Here is a 17,884-nt window from a genome sequence, read left to right as displayed (position 1 = left end):
GCAAGAAGGAGTGGATTATCGTGTGTGTGCGTGTGTGTGTGTGTGTGTGTGTGTGTGTGAAGTTTAAATCTGTAAGACCTTTCCGATTTACGATTGTCGTTTGGTCACTCATAGATTCCTTAAATTGAAGGAATTAGAGTTAAAACTGTTTTTCAGGTTTTCTTCTGTTTATTGAGAGATTCAGCGGATCATTTCCATCATATCATTTGTTCATGTTTCATCTTTTTATTATTTATATTTCACGTTTTTCTGCTTTTATTGTATTTATTTTCTATTGTATTGTGTTTTTATTGTGTATGTTTCATCTTGTTGTCTGTTTATTGACCTAAAAATGTAGATGTTGAAGTTTGAATCATTTTCTGATAGTACGTTACCTTGCAGCTTTTAATTATCACAGTCCTTAAAATGTTCAGAAAGCAGTTATATATTTGAACATCTACAATTCAGTGAAGACCGGGATCATGTGACGTGATTGAAAGCTTTAGAAGAGCTATTTAACGGACTTTGTGTTGAGATTGAATCATATGTCCCGGCTTGCTCAGCAGCACTGATGTTAAACATGGTCCAAAGTTCCAAAACTGGAGATAAATGCTTCCTACAATTCAAAAGTCAGAGCTTCAACTTGCTCTGAAAGCTTCATTTTTTAATGTTTTGTCAGCTAACACTAGCTTTGCAAACTCTGTTGATCATGTGACAGTTACCTTACTGGCCATCCTGGCGATTGAAAGCTTTAGAAGAGCTACTTAACAGACCTTGTGTTGAGATTGAATCTTATGTCCCAGCTTGCTCAGCAGCACTGATGTTAAACATGGTCAAAAGTTCCAAAACTGGAGATAAATGTTCCTGCTTCAACCTACTCTGAAAGCTTTGTTTTTTAATATTTTTTTTCTAATTTGCAGACCAGTTAATGTCAGCTACTAGCTTTGCAAACTCTGTTGATCATGTGACAGTTACCTTACTGGTCATAGCGGTCAGTCCTCCTGAAATCAACATGTTTCTTTAAAAAAAAAAAAAAACAGCGTCAACGTGCTCAGAGCAAGCAGTAGCAGCAGCAGCAGCAGTGTTGTTACTTTGTCTTTATTTGTAAAAAGGCACACGAGGAATCACAGATTTTTGGCGGTGAATTCAGTGACAGTTTACATGTAGACCACTGACAGATAATGGAAGAAAAAAAGGTGAAAAGGGGTTTAATATGATCTAATATTGTTGAGTTTCAGTGTGTAAGTTACTGAAGTACAACATTACAATCACATTATCTTTATATTCATCCCAGTTCGCATCAGTCTTGAGTCTTTTTTGGCTTTGGCAGGTGTGCAGTGATAAAAGTATGGAAACAACTGTATCCTCAGTTAGCAGATTCTCTGGAAAGTATGACAACAAACATCTGTTTTTGTTAGTTGTGTTAAAGCATCAGTGGATTGATTATCTCAGAGGCAGAGTGATTGAATCTCATATGGGAACAAAACCTCAGCTGAAACTGGTAGAACATGTTAAAACAGCTTGGTAAATCTGAATTGGAAAAGCAAAGACAACAAATTAAACCATACATTTCTCTTTTCTTAGCAGATATTTCATAACGAACAGTCACTTTGTAAAATCAGCAGGTGGAAAACAGACAAAAAACATCTCAAAGTTTAACAAGTTAATAGAACTAGTTGCTTACATCAAGTGTTGGGAAAACTTGGTTTGTAAGTAACTCGTTTCTCAGGTGATAAAAGTGTTCTTCAGGTTGTTAAATGGTTAGTCAGCAGCCGAAACAGCTGGTGAAACAGTCAGAAAGCTCCGACCTCCATTCCCCACGGTCTGTAGGGTTTACTACTGCTGCTGCTGTGAGGAATCTGGGAGGAGGAAGAGGAAGAGGAGGAGATTGGAGAACTGGCAGTGGCGGTGGAGGTGAAAGAGGATGGAGGGAGGATGGGGAAACCTCCGTGGAGGGCAATGGGAAATGACGCTGAGAGGGAGAGGAGGGAGGCGGAGAGAGGAGTGGGGGTGCAGGGCAGCACGAGAGACGAGGAAGAGGAGGAGGAGGGAGAAGAGGAGGAGGTGGAGTCTGAGTGGGAGGAAAAGGAGGAGGCCAGCCTCTGGGTCACTCCACCTCCAGCATCTGGAGAAACAGAAATCCCGCTCAGTCCGTACGGTGCCGCGGCGGCCGGTAGAGGCCGAAACGCTGCCGCCGTGGCGACTGCAGCAGCCGCAGCTGCCCAGTGGTGGGGGTGGAAGGGGTGGGGCAAAGAGTGAGGCTGCTGCTGGTGGTGGTGGTGGGGGTTGGGGTGAAGAGGTGAATAGGAGGCCACGGTGAAGGTGGCGGCGTCGCGTTGCGAAGCACAGGAGGTGAGGTGGGAGAGGAGGCGGGAACGCAGCGGGTCGTTGGAGTCCAGGCCCTCCACGGAGCTCAGGTAGCGGGAAACCTCTGTCACACACTCCCGGAAACCCAGAGACAGGAAGTCCAGGGCAAGAGCATGGGCGTCAAAATAACCTGCTGACACACAGAGACACAAGAATATTTGTTTCAGTCGGACTCGACCCCTTTCTCTCTCTGTGTTTCTCTACTCCAGCTGCTTTCAAAGACAAAACTTAAGGCCCAACTTAAGGTTGAACTGGTTAGCAGACATCTTTATGGAGCAACATTATGATTCATTTGAAGTTGTGTTTCTGTCCACTTGCTGAATGTAAGTCCAATATTCACTCTCTTTTAGCTCTGTTTTTACTCTCTACCAACACAATATCTGGCTCTTTAGCTGCTAAATGCTCCACTATTACCCCTTTTCCACCGAGCTGGAGCCGGTGCTGGTTCAGAGCCAGAGCCTGACTAAGCACCAGTTCTTTGCTTTTCCACTGCCAAAGCTCCAGCCCCGAGCCTCAGAACGGGAGCCAGAACAAGCACCAGCTCTTTGCTGGTCTAAAGCAAGAACTGATTATGTCAGCGGACTGGGGGCGGGGCTAACGTTTATTAGCAGACTAGCGTGGCATTTACAGAAGGTTAAAGATTTGTTAATTAAAAGTACTATTTTTATCATTTCTTTGCCAGGGCTGTCGTCTTCTTCTTCTTCTTCTTCTTCTTCGTTTCCGGCAGGCTAGATGCCTTGCGCCATGTTGCTGCCTCTCACTGGTGAATCATGGAAGTGCTTCAAAGGCGCGCAGGCTACGTTACACAGTGACGTAATCGTGTGGCTCCTTGCCGGTGGAAAAGCAACAGGTTCGTAAGAGGTGCTTGGATTAGCACCAACTGAGCACTGGCTCTAGCACTAGTTCCTAACCAGCACTGGCTCCAGCTTGGTGGAAAAGGGGTATATGTTCACCATCTGCTGAGCAGATTAAAGAGATTTTAATGAAATGTGAAACGTTTTTTTATCAAACTCCCAGGCAGTCTACAATACAAACACGAGAAATTATAAAGCTAAGCTAATATTTACATCATCTATACCCATATCTGTGAATCAAAAAGCCAACAATAAAACAAAACGGCTGTAAAGTAAATAGTAGATAAGCTGACGACATTGTTTAAAGAGCTGTTGTGCTGAATATAAAAATAATATAGAACTACTGATAAGAGCTAAATTATAGAGGAGTAAATTTAAATAACAGTGCAGATAAGGTGGCTGCAGTATTTAAATGGCAGTATAGTGCTAATATATACATTTGTTTTTCACAGTGGGTAGTTTCTGTGACACATATGAGATACAGGTGAATGTCCTTGAGTGTAATGTATAGTGCTTCAAGAGCTTATTGTTCAATGTTCATAGCCTGTGGGAAGAAACTCCACCTCAGACCCTCAGTGTGTGAAACAGTCCAGTATCTTCCTAGCTTTGCTGAGTAAATGAGTTTTTAGAGCTTCTCCTCCTAAAAACAGCTGCCTCATGTGACCAAATATAAAGCTATGAGAGCACTGAGAGTGAATCAAAACAGTACAGATGCAGCTGGACAGTGAAAAAATGAGCTGAGGGTTGAGAGAAGCTGCAGCGTTACTTTAGCTTCATCAAACAACGCTCAACTCATCACACACTAACAGCTCATACTGTGTAATTATTATCAAAAACATTGAATATAATCACTTTAAAGTTGCTTTAATCTTGTCATAATGGATTAATCTTCCGTCACACAGTTACCACCAACAGCTTTGTGACCCTGACAAGATTTTTTTTGCCCAGCTGACTGGATGTTTGTTCTGTCTGTGCTCTGTACACGCTGCTGCATGGTAAACCCAAACAAACACTGCAGAGAGACGGCATGTGAACGCAGCCAAAACTCCCTCACACCTCCTCCCACCACCAGCTCTCCCCTCAGGCTTTACGAAAGCAAACAGCGCGGCTCAGGGTCAAGTGGTGCTTTCATCCCTGCAGCGTTTTCCCATGGACCCGCCACCTCCCTCTGTCACACACACACACACACACACACACACTGCTTTAAAAAGTGTTACACTGACATCATGTCCACACCGATGCTCTGACAAACCAAACGGACCTCAAAGAAGCAGCGCTGACAAATGCTGACTCATGCATCACCTCATGTCTTCTGTTGGAAGGTGAACGCAATGTAAAGGGGTCAATGATGGTTTTTTGTGTCCATGTGGTTTAGTAAGACTTAAAGGGGTTAAAATGTGAAAACAAACGTATGAATAACTTGCACACATCCTTTTTTGTGGACCCAACATAAAATGTCTGCTTTTAATCTATTTTGAGAGAATATTTTGGAGGATTATGCCAAAAATGTCTAAGTGGTGTGACCATAAAAACCTTGTACCAAATAATTAAACTTGCTTAAAAAACTAAATTCTCAATAAAACACCATATCCCACACCATAGCTTATTTGGCATTTATATTAAATAAAGTTAATGGAATACAATTGTTATAAATATTATATTTAATCTGGGGAATCATGTCAATCAGGAACCATTTCAGTAATTATTTGTATAAGTACCCTTATGTATCATTCTTTTGTGGTTACACCATTTGACATTTTCAAGAGCATTCTATCTTCCGTTTGGTAAAAAAATGGTGGAAATGTCATTTCAAACTACAAAATGTAAATTTTAACAAACCTGATGCTGCTTTTAAGACTATTTTTAAAGATATTTTTGAATTGCTCATCTTGCCAACACTTATTTGTCACTGACCCCGACACCGACACTCTGACAAACCAAAAAAGACCTCAAAGAAGCAGCGCTGACAAAGACTGACTGATGCATCGCCTCATATATGACATGCAAGCTCTGAGAGGAAGCACATAATCTGTTTTAGCAAAGAAAATTTTAGTTAATCAGAAAAGAAAGTTTATCTGATGAAAAGTAAAATAAAGCTTTGCGTTGGCCTTGTCGGCTTGCGGTGGAAGAAGAAATGAAAACATGGACGCAACAAATGAGACAAAAAAACACACAAAATGGGTCCAACAGGTTCAAGTCACAAATATTATTGCTCAAAAGCCAATCAGAAAGATTTCCCTTAACAGCGCCTCAAACCTCAATCCAACATGCTGACTCAGCTGAATCACCACTGATAAGCTCTCTTTTAAACTGAGCAGACACTGAGCCTTTTTAGTTGTCTCTTACACTATTACTCTATGTTTTATACTTTTATACTTTAACAGTACAGATCATAACATAAAAGTGTGAAACCCCAGGCCTGCTTTTTCCAATAAAATGTAATCAAACAGGACGGCCGTGTCCTCATCAATGTCGACAAGAAGACAGAAAGTCAGTGTTAGCTTGTGCAATTCTACTATGAAGAAATGTAGGAATGAAAAACAGAATAATTTGGAGCCACAGACGGCTGGAAGATGCAACAATCGGATGTCAAATTCAGTTTTCTATCAGATGACGGTTTAACCACAACCTTTCAAATACGCTCCAGTCACATTCAAACAGACTCACTGTAATTTATTACAGCAGCCATGTTGGAAACTTGATCTCTGATAGTTTGACAGTCAGATGGTTGATTGATGACCTCAAACTTAAAGTCAGACAACAACTCTTTTGGCACATATTCAGCCCTAAAGTCTAAAATTAGTCAGGGGCAAACAAATCAGGGTTAAAATCAGACTTGATCTGTACACAGTGTGCCCGGCTTTAGACAAACAGCAAGAAGGACGTTCTGCTAAACGGTTCCCAATAGCCGACTTTCAGCTCTCTGTGTCAGAACTCTAAAAAAGGATAAAGGATATTTGCATCCATATAAAATCATGTTTTCAACTCTAGTCAGTACATTAACAGTCAATAGATGGTTGATAACACACTATTAATAAGTTATAAATAAGATAAGATAATATAATCACTTTATTGATTATCATATCTTATCTATCTCATCTTATCTTATCTTATCTATCTTATAAAAAGATTAATTTAAGGCCTTATTTATACAACCGCAGACACTTCTGGGTCTCAACAGGAGGAGTTTTAGCTCAACCTTTCCGAGCCACAACTGAGAAAGACTCCTGACAAATAATGACCCATAGACAAGAGGAAAACTGGACACACTAAACATACGAGGGGATAAATGAGACTTTTGTGAAGCTTTTGTTGTTTTCAGCAATTTTAAAAGCACTGTGTTTTATGAAAGCTGTGTGTGAAAACCTGTAGTTAAACAGTTAAAAGTACAAAATAATAGTAGTTTGTCGGGCAGGGTTTATGTTGTGGTTACCTTTCCCTCCGGTGGCCTGCAGCATCTTCAGATGGTCCACAGTCATCTGGAGAATCTCTGCTTTCTCCAGTTTAGCTGAACCCTGATTAAAAAAAACAACGGAGCAAAGTTATAGAAGGATGCATCTGAAAGATAATGAGTCAATTTGCACAACTGTTCATTTGAAATCTGACACAGATTGTGACTAAAAACCCCTTTAAACAAAACTCAGGATTAATTTTATAGAAACAAACCTGCTTCTCAAACGCTGTGGGGACGAGCCTCCGTAACTCCAGCAGACTGTTGTTGATTCTGTCTCTGCGTCTCTTCTCGATTATCTGAAAAAAGTAAACCATAAAAACATCAATCTACCTCTGTAATAACTCCTGAGCTAAATCCAATCCTCCAACTGATGACTGATAATGCTTTATTAGCAGAAATTATAACTTTACCCCTCTGCGTTTTTTCCTCGCCATGACTTGAGTGGTTGTTGTCGGTGATCCACATCTGATAAAAGACGCCTTCATGTACCTGTGAGACAGAATAAAAATTAACTCAATGCATTTCAACTGCAACAACACCTGAATTATAGCTGCATGGCATTTATTTACTATTTAGTTTTACTTTTGCAATGATTAAACACTACACGTCTCTTCTTCTCTGCCTTGCCTTGCCTAGTTTCCATGTGTACTTCTTATCCTTCATATATCTGCTACAGTCTGTGCACCTGCATCTGTTGTCCAAAGGCATTATGGGAAATGTAGGCAATGGCAATATTTAAAGTCAAAGCAGAGAAGGCAGGTTGAAGCACAAAATGACATTAAGATAACAATGAGAAAATTTATATTAAACTTCTTTATCACAAAATAACTTGAATATCAAACCAAGTTTAAATCACGAGTCTTACAGTTTGTCTCCAGTTGGATTTAACCTTTAAATATGAAAAAGCATCAAAGCTGTAAATGTCTTGTTAAACTTGCCAAGATCCATGTGTACATTATTGGTGATATTGGTGCATTGCTTCTATTGAGCTTCAGCAGTGTGAGTTAGTCATATCAAGTGATATCTGACACATTTACAGTCTGTTTAGCATCAGATTCCCTCTTAGTGTTTCCTGTTGAGCTGTGGTGGAAGTATAGTAACAAAAAGACTTTAGGCACTAAAAACACTGTAACCTTGAAACATAGAAGACTTGATTTTCCTCATTTGGACGACTGAAGCTTCATATTAGCTTCAGATCAACTTTTCAATACATTTTTTGCACAGGAGGGAACTATTAACAGCCAGTCTGAGCAGGAGGAATGATTACAGCAAGAAAAACAGGTTTCAATGTTCATTTGTGCTCTTGACTGTTTGTTTTAAAGGACCAGTATGTGAGATTTAGTGGCATCGAGCAGTGAGGTTGTAGATCGCTACTAACTGAATGCCCCTCATTCTCTGCTGCTGTAGGAAAGCCTACAATGGCTGTGACACTCTCAAAACTCTTTAAGGACCCCCTCTAGAGCCAGTCTTTGGTTTGTCTGTTCTGGGCTACTGTAGAAACATGGCAGTGCAACGGGGGGGGGGGGCTCCATGGATGAGGACTAGCTCCCTCTGTAGATATAAAGGGCTCATTTTAAGGTAACGAAAACACAATTATTCTTATTTTCAGGTGATTATACACTAATGAAAACACACTTATCAGCATTATATTCCTTTTCTGCCAAGTCTCATCTGCTTGATGCCACTAAATTCTACACACTGCACCTTTAAGACAGACTTGAGAGATTATGGACCATGCTTTAAATTAGACAAACTCAGGTATCTTTCATGGTTTCATAGTCAACAGAATATAACAGCTCTTTCTCAATAGGTTCAAAACTCAATCCACGCCAATGTTAAAACCATTTATTACTATCTGTGTTTTTATTTCTGTCTAGCTTCCCTCTGATCGACTAATTGATTATTTCTATCGATTTGTCTTTAATTTAATCACCAGACCTGTATTTGGATGTTTGTTTTATGATGTCTTGAGCATCAGGTGGGTGGAGTTAATCAGGTGGCTTCTTGTCAGGAGGACGTAGTCTGTTTCATTTGACTTTTCTTTTTTCTTTTTTTTTTTACATTTTCTTGTTCTTTCCTGAACTTTCGGTCACCTGTAAAACACTCTCTCTAATTTACAGCATGAAGAGAATTTTAGGGAGTTTTTGGAAACAGAAGTTGGCACCTTTCGGCTAATTCTAGCTCTTGATTTATGAATGACATCACATTTTTGGGATGAAGACTTTACTGTGTTAACAGATATTGAGTCTGAGTGATTAATTGATTGACATAAGCCAATTGGCAGCTATTTTGGTAACTCATTAGTCATAAAAGTAAATTTTCAAATACAAATTCTACACAATCTCTGAGGCCAGCTTCTTAATTGTGAGAACTTGCTGCTTTTCTCTGATTTATGTGATAAAAAACTGAATGTCTTTTGATAATTTAGGCTGTTTTTGGACAATAAAGAGAGACTGTGACATCCATTTTTCTATTTTTCTGACATTTAAATGACAAAAATAGATTAACCAATATTGAAAATAACATTCAGTTGCACTTATAATCCTTTATCTTAACTAAATCTCTATTTAAATTTGGATAGCTCTTTGAATAATAGATTTAGTCCTGGCTTTATGAAATCACACAGCATCATACTGCACAACAATGAACCAAGATAATGTCACTTCTTTAAAGGAAAGTGGGTAACTTTTAAGTCTTTATATATATGACAAAATGAACATTTCTTTACAGCTGGATCTTTTAACATGTTTGTATATGAAAGAAATGGCTGCATATGTGAATATTATGACATACCAGACTTTTTCATGCACAATTTCCTTTCCTTTAACATTTTATCAAACAGCCTATAACTTTACATGATTAAAGTCAGATTTAATCATTAGATATAAAAATTGGAAAAATAAAATATAAATAGCAAATTTTCCCTCCAAACTCACCCTGGATAAATGTTCTCGCTGCCCACATCTATGGTCTCCTCCACATCACTCTCCGCCGAGCTGCTGTCCTCACACGGCCGCTTCATGGTGCATTGACGGCGGGGAGGAGGTGGAAGTCTCTCCGCGGGGAGGAGACGTGGAGGTGTGGAGGTTTATTGGAAGATTACTATAAAGGAGCTTCTGCAAAGTCTCACACTTTTCGATCCCTGTGATGTACAGGAATCATAAAACACTAATAATACTGATACTATCACTAAGTATTGATCACCACAGGTCCACTATAGGCAACGACAGGGTTATTTTAAGAACATATAGGCGCTATAAACCTCCTACTGTAGTTTTAAATTAATAATATAGTTTTTTTTTTTTTTTTTTTTTTTTTTACAGGTTGTTAAAGCCTTTTTATTCCAGGAGATGATGATGCTTCAGGTTAGTTTTCTTTCCAGGTGGCAAAACTTAATTTATAATCCTTCCCCCAAAAAATAAGTGAGAAAAACGACTTGTAGAAGTATGCACATCAGCAAACGAAGAAGTTGATGAACAAGTTGCAGATGTTGAAGTCTCACTGTTTTGAGTATCTGAAGTCAGTAAAAGTAAAAAAAAAAAAAAGTAAAATGTTCAGTATGAAATTATTTCTCCGGAGCTCCAGGAGTGGTTTTTCCAGCGGTGTGTGTCCGGTAAATAGTCCGGGGCAGGTGGCCAGTGTGTCGGCTGCAGACTGGACTGGTGACCGCGGTGTGTCCTCCACCACCACCACCTCCTCCTCCTCCTCCCTCTTCCTCCTTTTTTGCTGGAGCTTTCCCACGGAGCCTGGGAGCCACACACACACACACACACACAACACACACACACACAACACACACACACACACACACAGAGGGAGGCTAGTCTCGGCAGGGCTGGTCCTTCTCTCCTGATAATACCGCCTGTCTGGTTCACTGTGCGTGTGCGTGCGTTTGTGTGTGTGTGTGCGCGCGCGCATGGGAACGAGACCACTTCTGACAGTCAAAAATAGTCATTATATAAAGCAACAGGTTTCAGACTGTACTGCTGCAGTAAAGCTGAACATCCAGTAGCCTATGTCTGCTTTATTCTATTGTATTCTATTATTTAACTTTAATACTCTCTTTTACTTTGTATAGCTTTTTTTTAACCAGCAGTATCTTTATTGATCTTTTCAAATAACTTGAGTAGCACAGAGAATAAGAGAGATAATACAATATACAGAAAAATGTGGTATACTGTAATTAAAAAAGGACATATTCTGCATGTTACCAGGTCTATATTTATATTTCGGGTTCTACTGAAATGTCTTTATATGATTTACATTTAAACGCTCCTTACTTTTCTTTTCCTGGCCTTTTATGTGCCCATTTATGGACACGTGTAATCAATCTGATGTCTTGATGAGGAGAAAATAGAGGTAACTTTGTATATAAGGTGCTCACATCAGATTGAAAACCTGATTTCTAACATGAAGGAAGCATTTTTACATACAATCAACTTTAACTAACATGTTAAACATCCAACATCAATAAATATAAAATAACAGAATATCACCAAAAGCAGAATATGTCCCCTCTGGCATCCTTTTCGGTTACATTATATATTCATTATTTGCTCATTTGTGTCAAATTCAAAGATATAATTCATACGAAACAGGACAATCAATTAAAAAAGGCTTCAAATAATACAGACAGCTTCAAAGGGCTTCTTACCTCATCCTCCACATTCATTATATTACTTAACTCTACGCCCCTCTAAATGCTGTTTCAACAAAGAAGATGTCAAGGTTCAATATATCATACCAACTTGCAACAGCAACTATGTTTTGAGAAGCATAACGCCGCCTGGATTATGTTTCTTATTATCAACATAATGAGGAAATGTTTTTAAAGAACATATCTGACACACAATAGGTCGTAACGCAAGTCGTCCAAAAACAACATATAGTTACGTTTGAGTGACAGTTGACATCTAGTGATTGTAGTAATTACGACTTGGAGCAGTGGTGAACTTTAGATGACGTACTGTATATGTGGACTGATTTCCTCATTCAGAAGAGGAGGAGGAGGAGGGGGAGGAGGAGGAGGAGGAGGAGGAGGAGGAGAAGGAGGAGGAGGAGGAGGAGGAGGAGGAGGAGGAGGAGGATGGAGGCCTTAAACCCAACAGTGGACCAACTTTTTGTTTCCTGTTTCCAAACCATGAGTTGAGAAAGTTTTCTAAGAACAGTAACTATTGTCCCCTAACCTTAACTCTGTGGGTATTATTGTAGCCATGGCGATAAAGGTGGCCTAACTTTAAGAAAATAGGGACTTTAACCCATTCTACATGTTTCTCTAAAGTGTCCGTCCGTCCGTCCTCTTCCGCTTATCCGGGGTTGGGTCGCGGGGGCAGCAGCCTAAGCAGGGAAGCCCAGACTTCCCTCTCCCCAGCCACTTCGTCCAGCTCTTCCCGGGGGATCCCGAGGTGTTCCCAGGCCAGCCGAGAGACATAGTCTCTCCAGCATGTCCTGGGTCTCCCCCGGGGTCTCCTACCGGTGGGACGTGACCTGAACACCTCACCAGGAAGGCGCCCGGGAGGCATCCTGACTAGATGCCCGATTCTCTAAAGTGACTAGACCTCAGCAGACCTTAACTACAGCATTTTAAAAAGTCAATATTGTTTAACAGTGATGTATAACAGCTTTGGAAAACACATAGAATCCTACCAATTACTGCCGATAGAAGCACCAGATAAGAAAATGCTGCTATTATGATACCAATACCGATCTAAGACCCTTCAAGTGACTCCGATACCAATTGAGTACTTTGTTCAATACCCGTCATGTGAATAGAAGCATTAAATCCAACAAAATGCAATATGGGTCCAACATGCAGTTTCTATGGTGGCTGTTTTTGCCTATATTGGCTTCAAGTGGTTTCTGTAAGTTTCTCTAAGCCTCATGTTTGCCCATATGGGGTCTAAGTGGGCCCACATGACTTCACATTTGGGCCCCATGTTTCTGAAACAATATGAGGCCCATACAGTTTGTTGTAGCCTACTTCCTCCCTTATGGGGCTAATTCAGTCAGCCCACATAGGCTTCACATGTAGAGCCCATGTTACTCAAACCATGCCTACTCAGTACCCACATAGCCCGCATTAAACCCATGTGGGACCCATATGGACATGCTGGCGGGGTTGAGGATGCTTTCTGTAATGACTGCTTATGTCATTTTTTTTGGGACAGTCTCAATTTTATAATGACATTAGAGGATGAATCCTAATGGTTTAAGTGATTTTTAATCTAGCTCCACCCACAGGTTAACATTCCCACCAGTCTGTAACTTTAGATCATGATGATTCCTCTAAAAACTAAAAACTACAGACTGAGATCCTGAACGTTCTCACATGTCTGCAGTGGACGGATTGTGTCACAGAGAGAGACAAAAATAGAAAAACGAGAGTGACACAGTTCAGTTTGTTGTGTGTGTGTGTGTGTGTGTGTGTGTGTGTGTGTGTGTGTGTGTGTCAGACGTTCCCACAACTCCTGGCCATGCACGCTGAAACCCAATCATCGTGTGAGAGAGGCCAGGCACACACACACACATACACACACACACACACACACACACACTAACACACACACACACACACACACATATAGAAGCGTCTATCTTTTCACACCTGCTAATCTTTTTGCAATACAGCAAGGATTTAGATTTAAGGAAGGAATTATAACACAGGAGTTATAGGAGTTACACACACACACACACACACACAACATACACACACATTCTCAACATCTATCCGTTCTTTCGTCTTCCCGTTTAATAACCTCAGATGTCAGCACCCTCTCATTGGCTCACCTCCTCCCCCTCTTTCTCTCCATGTTCCTAAACTATATCAGAGCCTCTTTATCTCAGATTATTGCTGTAACACAACAGTGAGTCCGTCTGCACAATGTTCACTTCATTAAACCGGAACATTCGCTGCTCTAAATGCTCGTCGAGAGAGTCGGGTAGCTTTTTGCTGGGAAAGAAATATGACATTTTCTGCTTGCTTGTAGCTCCAGTTTGTGGGATTTTCATGTTCTCGGGTCATTTAAAGGTGCAATAAACAACATTCAGACTCACTAGACGTCACACTGTAGCACCAGCTTCTCAGACCAAAACATATGCATGTGTTGTTTAAAAGTGGCCACTGAACCAACAGCTCATGAAACTCTTAAACTTTACTTATGGCGCTTTTCCACTACACAGTTCCAGCACTACTCGGCTCGACACGACACGGTTCCAGTAGGTAACATTACGTTGTGTCATTGACAGACTAGACGGTCACACTGAGCCTGACAGCATCCTGATACACAACACAAGCACCACATACTCTGAGAAACGTTAGCTTTACTGCTCAAGTCTCCTTCTTATCTAACCTACAGACATGAACACAGTCTGGTCCTGCATCTTATGGCGCTTTTCCACTACACAGTTCCAGCACTACTTGGCTCGACTTGACTCGACTCGACTCGACACAGTTCCAGGAACGACCTTTTCCATTACAAAAAGGTACCTACTCAACGTGGCTGGGGTCGTCATAGCAACGGCTCCGCGAAACTGCTGTGACTTCGTTTTCTACGCGACACAAACACATAAACAATGGAGGACATGGAGGTGATGGTGTACTTGCTGCTGTATGTGGCTTTCTGTCACACACAAAGCAACAACATTGAGTCGTATGACTGTAACGCTGTTGCCGGTATTTAAAAATGCCGGGTTTGATTCTTGTGTGGGACGGCTCATGACTCTTCCAGCGACAACTCTTCTGATCAATCAGTGGCCGGCAGTCTGTTGATGTCACATTTGGTATCAGCTCGGCTCACTTGGAACCTCAGCAGAGCAGGTACTAAAAAAGTACCAGGTACCAGGTACTATCCCTAGTAAAAAAAAAACGAGTCGAGTAGAGTCGAGTCGAGTCGTGCTGGTACCGTGTAGTGGAAAAGCTCCATTAAACTGTGAAAATAGGGAGTGCTGATCAAACGTGGATCAAGCTGCTCTTTCTGTGTTGCATATTTCTCACCTCAAATCTTTCCAGAAACATATTTTACTGTTAAATTGTAACATGAGAAACTTAAAACTGGACATGGGAGGACATGGAGGGATGGAGGGATTCAATGTACTAGAGGAAAAGTAGAGGTGCAGTAAAAATCTCACAGAATTAAGGGTATCCATTGCTCTGATATGCGATATCTGATAAGCTTCTTTACAATAGGCTGTTTTCAGTGTGTGAATCAGTGTGTGTGTGTGTGTGTGTGTGCGCTGATATTAGAGGTTTATTGGTGTCAGGGGTTATGGAGGACAAGCAGGGCCATCCTATAGCAGGAAACAATGAGTGTCAAGAGAGGAATATCTGTGTGTAGAGGGTAATATCTCGGAGAACACTGGGCCAGAGCGCCGGGCCATGAGTCGGAAATCCTTTTGGAACAAGAGAACATGACTGGAAGCTGTGAGTGTGTGTGTGTGTGTGTGTGTGTGTGTGTGTGTGTGTGTGTGTGTGCAGAGAGAGAGAGAATAGGAGGAAATGGTGTATTATTCTCAGTTAGACGGTGCTCGCCGCCTGTCCGTCGCTACGACGCCTCAGACCTCACACCGCTCAGCCCCTCGTTCCCACAGGACATCCAACACACACACACACACAAACACACACACACACACACTTAACGCCATTACTTCATCAGAACAAACACAAAGACCCAAAATCGAACAGTTGTCAAATCATTTCCAGTAACAAGAAACTAAAATAGGTTTGAAAGAAATATTTTGTCTCAGCAGATGTTCAGTCAAAAGGTGGTGGAGAGAAACTTTTTTGGATTAATTTAATATGAATTTGCATTTGAAGCATAAATCGCCCCGGTGCTCCATGTTTTATTTGCTGCACTGAGCATTTCCAGAGCAGATAAATGAAAGACAAAGTCACCTCTCGTCCATTGTTTGATGGGAAGTCCATCATTACTCTCCAGTTAAAGAGGTTTTCTGTACTGACTTCCATCCAAATGTAACACCGAATTTAACAAAACTTCCCAAACATCTGGAAATGTGAATAAACCTTCTTTCCATCTTCTACTGTTCCATAAATATTAAGAATGAAATAGTTGGTGGCACTAATTCTCCAGTTGGTTTCATTAATCCATGAATGTGAGAAACATTACAGTCTCCTCATAGATCTGATGTTTTTATTTCTTCATATACTGAACTACTACTACTACATGAACATCATTTTATCACTAACCTTGATTACATTTGCTTCTTATTTACACAACTTAAGTGCTTTTTTTAATGCATGAACTTATTGTTCTTACACCACCTCATTTAAAAAAAAGCTCTATTTATTATGGAAAGATATTGTTGGTCTGACCTAGACTAACAACCAAGTACACTGTCTTCTTGTTATTTGGGCAGATAAGAACTTCTTCTTCTTGTGTTAATGTTTTCGCTTTTACACGTGTCCAATGAGAGGAACCAACTGAACCAACTCATGACTCACTGATTCAGACAAGAGAAAACACACCAGCACCAAACACACAGATGTGAACAAATGAATTTCCATAAAGGTCAGAACATTGAAAGTACCCTTAAATGTAAAAATCACACTTAAAAGCTGTGAGAATCCTGATTTTTATTTACTTAAACCACAAACTGAGTCAAAAACAACCAAATTAAAACCTACTCACATTCAAATTTTAGTCATTTTGTTGATGTTTCCACTGAAAATTATTTTAGGAGAGGAAAGTGAATGAGTCAAATAGGCTTCATATCCAAAATCAGCATCAGTTCAAGTACATCAAAAGGTTTTGGGCCAAAGTAGCTGATTAGTTGATGGGCAGAATATTTGTTTTAGTCATTTTTTTTTTAAAGGAAAATCAAATATTTACTGACTGCAGCTCCTCAAATGAGATGATTTGAAACTTTTATGCGTCATACTTTTGACATTTGAAAACAATAAAATTATAACAAGCATTTTTCCATTATTTTCTGATAGTTTGTCGACAAAATCAAACATAAAAGAAATCCAAAATGTACAAAATGCAGCAGATAGATCCAGAAAAGTGACCCTATTTATATCTTTATACTGGCTGCTCTGTATGTGTGTCTGGAGGAGGGGATTTGGGGGGGGGGGGGGTTGAAGATAAATTTATGACAGTGTTCATAAACAGTCTTTAATGCACTTCCACAGACTTTATGAATGTCTGTTGTTTGAGGATATAATAGTCTATTGTTGTGATGAAGGAAACGTGCTGACATGTCCTCTGGGAGCGTCCTACTACCAAACCTCCAGGTGCTCCGCTACTCCACTTCCTTCCTGTCACCTGACCGACCCGCGTTTCCCATCACGAACTAATGCAGCGAGCGGAGAGTGTGCTCGTGTTGGGAGATTTGATCTGTTAATGTTTCCTTTAGGGTGTAAAAAAAACAACTTGTTTTTAAATTTATTGTACTTAACTCCTCACCACTCTTATAATTATCCACCTTAAATTTTTTATTTTATTATTTTAATTTTATTTCACTTATTTGTTTATCATTATCATTATTATTTTAATTTTTTAATTTTATTTTTTAATTTATTTTTTAATTTTAATTTAATTTAATTTAATTTTTTATTTTATTTTTATTTTACTTTTTCTTTTTCTTTTTACTTTTTTAATATAATATAACTTTTGATATTACACAGAGACATTAACATAAAATATTGAAGAGAGTGTTTAAAAGATGATTCATCAACAAAAAACTACTGACGGTCGTCATTATCAGTCGTGACTGTTGAGAGTCATTTCAATGCTCACTTGACCTTTGACATTTCTTCCACCTCTGCCCTAAATAAAGTTAAACTGCAGCCGTCAGACGCTGAAGGAGAGCAGCTGGAGACAGAAACACTGTTAGGAGAAATGATTTAAGAAGGGATCAGGAAATGGTTCAAAAAGCATCACCAACGAGCCACCAGTGAGTCAGTTTGTTAAGAAATGATGAATTTGGGATTTAGAGCACAACAAAACTGCATTCCTGCACATGCTCAGTGTCGTCTCGCTGACAACTAATGACCGAAAACATGATACACACACAGTCAGTTGGGAAGGTTACTTTGAAAATATAATATAGGTTACAGTTACCCTAGTTACCCTATTTAAAATGTAATAAGTAATGTTACTATTTCAATTATTTAATAAAACTAATGTATCTTATTACATTTGATTACTTTTTGATTACTTTTCTAAGTCTCAGCTGTTTTTCATGGATACTGACATGATGTATAAGGGAGATC

The 17,884-nt window shown here is 39.8% G+C and overlaps 1 protein-coding gene across 1 annotated transcript; it reads right to left on the bottom strand.

Annotated features, from left to right (window-relative positions):
- Window positions 1-1,772: 1,772 nt before the first annotated feature.
- Window positions 1,773-9,676, bottom strand: hey2 (hes-related family bHLH transcription factor with YRPW motif 2). The gene is made up of 5 exons (XM_053337046.1): window positions 9,591-9,676; window positions 7,065-7,143; window positions 6,867-6,950; window positions 6,634-6,715; window positions 1,773-2,476 (listed from the first exon to the last, which is right to left on the bottom strand). The coding sequence occupies exons 1-5, from the start codon at window positions 9,674-9,676 to the stop codon at window positions 1,773-1,775; spliced, it is 1,035 nt and encodes a 344-aa protein (XP_053193021.1).
- Window positions 9,677-17,884: the final 8,208 nt, after the last annotated feature.

This window comes from Scomber japonicus, chromosome 17 (genome assembly GCF_027409825.1).
Source record: "Scomber japonicus isolate fScoJap1 chromosome 17, fScoJap1.pri, whole genome shotgun sequence".
Lineage (NCBI taxonomy): Eukaryota > Metazoa > Chordata > Actinopteri > Scombriformes > Scombridae > Scomber > Scomber japonicus.
The sequence above is the reverse complement of the archived record's forward strand: the minus strand, read 5'-3'. Positions and strand labels throughout refer to the sequence as shown.

What these genes read in the sequence shown, in the direction of transcription:
- hey2 (XM_053337046.1), bottom strand. Translation starts at nt 9,676, where the DNA reads ATGAAGCGGCCGTGTGAGGACAGCAGCTCGGCGGAGAGTGATGTGGAG. An exon ending in CCACAGCGTTTGAGAAGCAG is followed by an intron (nt 6,716 to 6,866) that starts GTTTGTTTCTAT and finishes TTTTTTAATCAG; the next exon opens with GGTTCAGCTAAACTGGAGAA. An exon ending in GCAGGCCACCGGAGGGAAAG is followed by an intron (nt 2,477 to 6,633) that starts GTAACCACAACA and finishes GTGTGTCAGCAG; the next exon opens with GTTATTTTGACGCCCATGCT.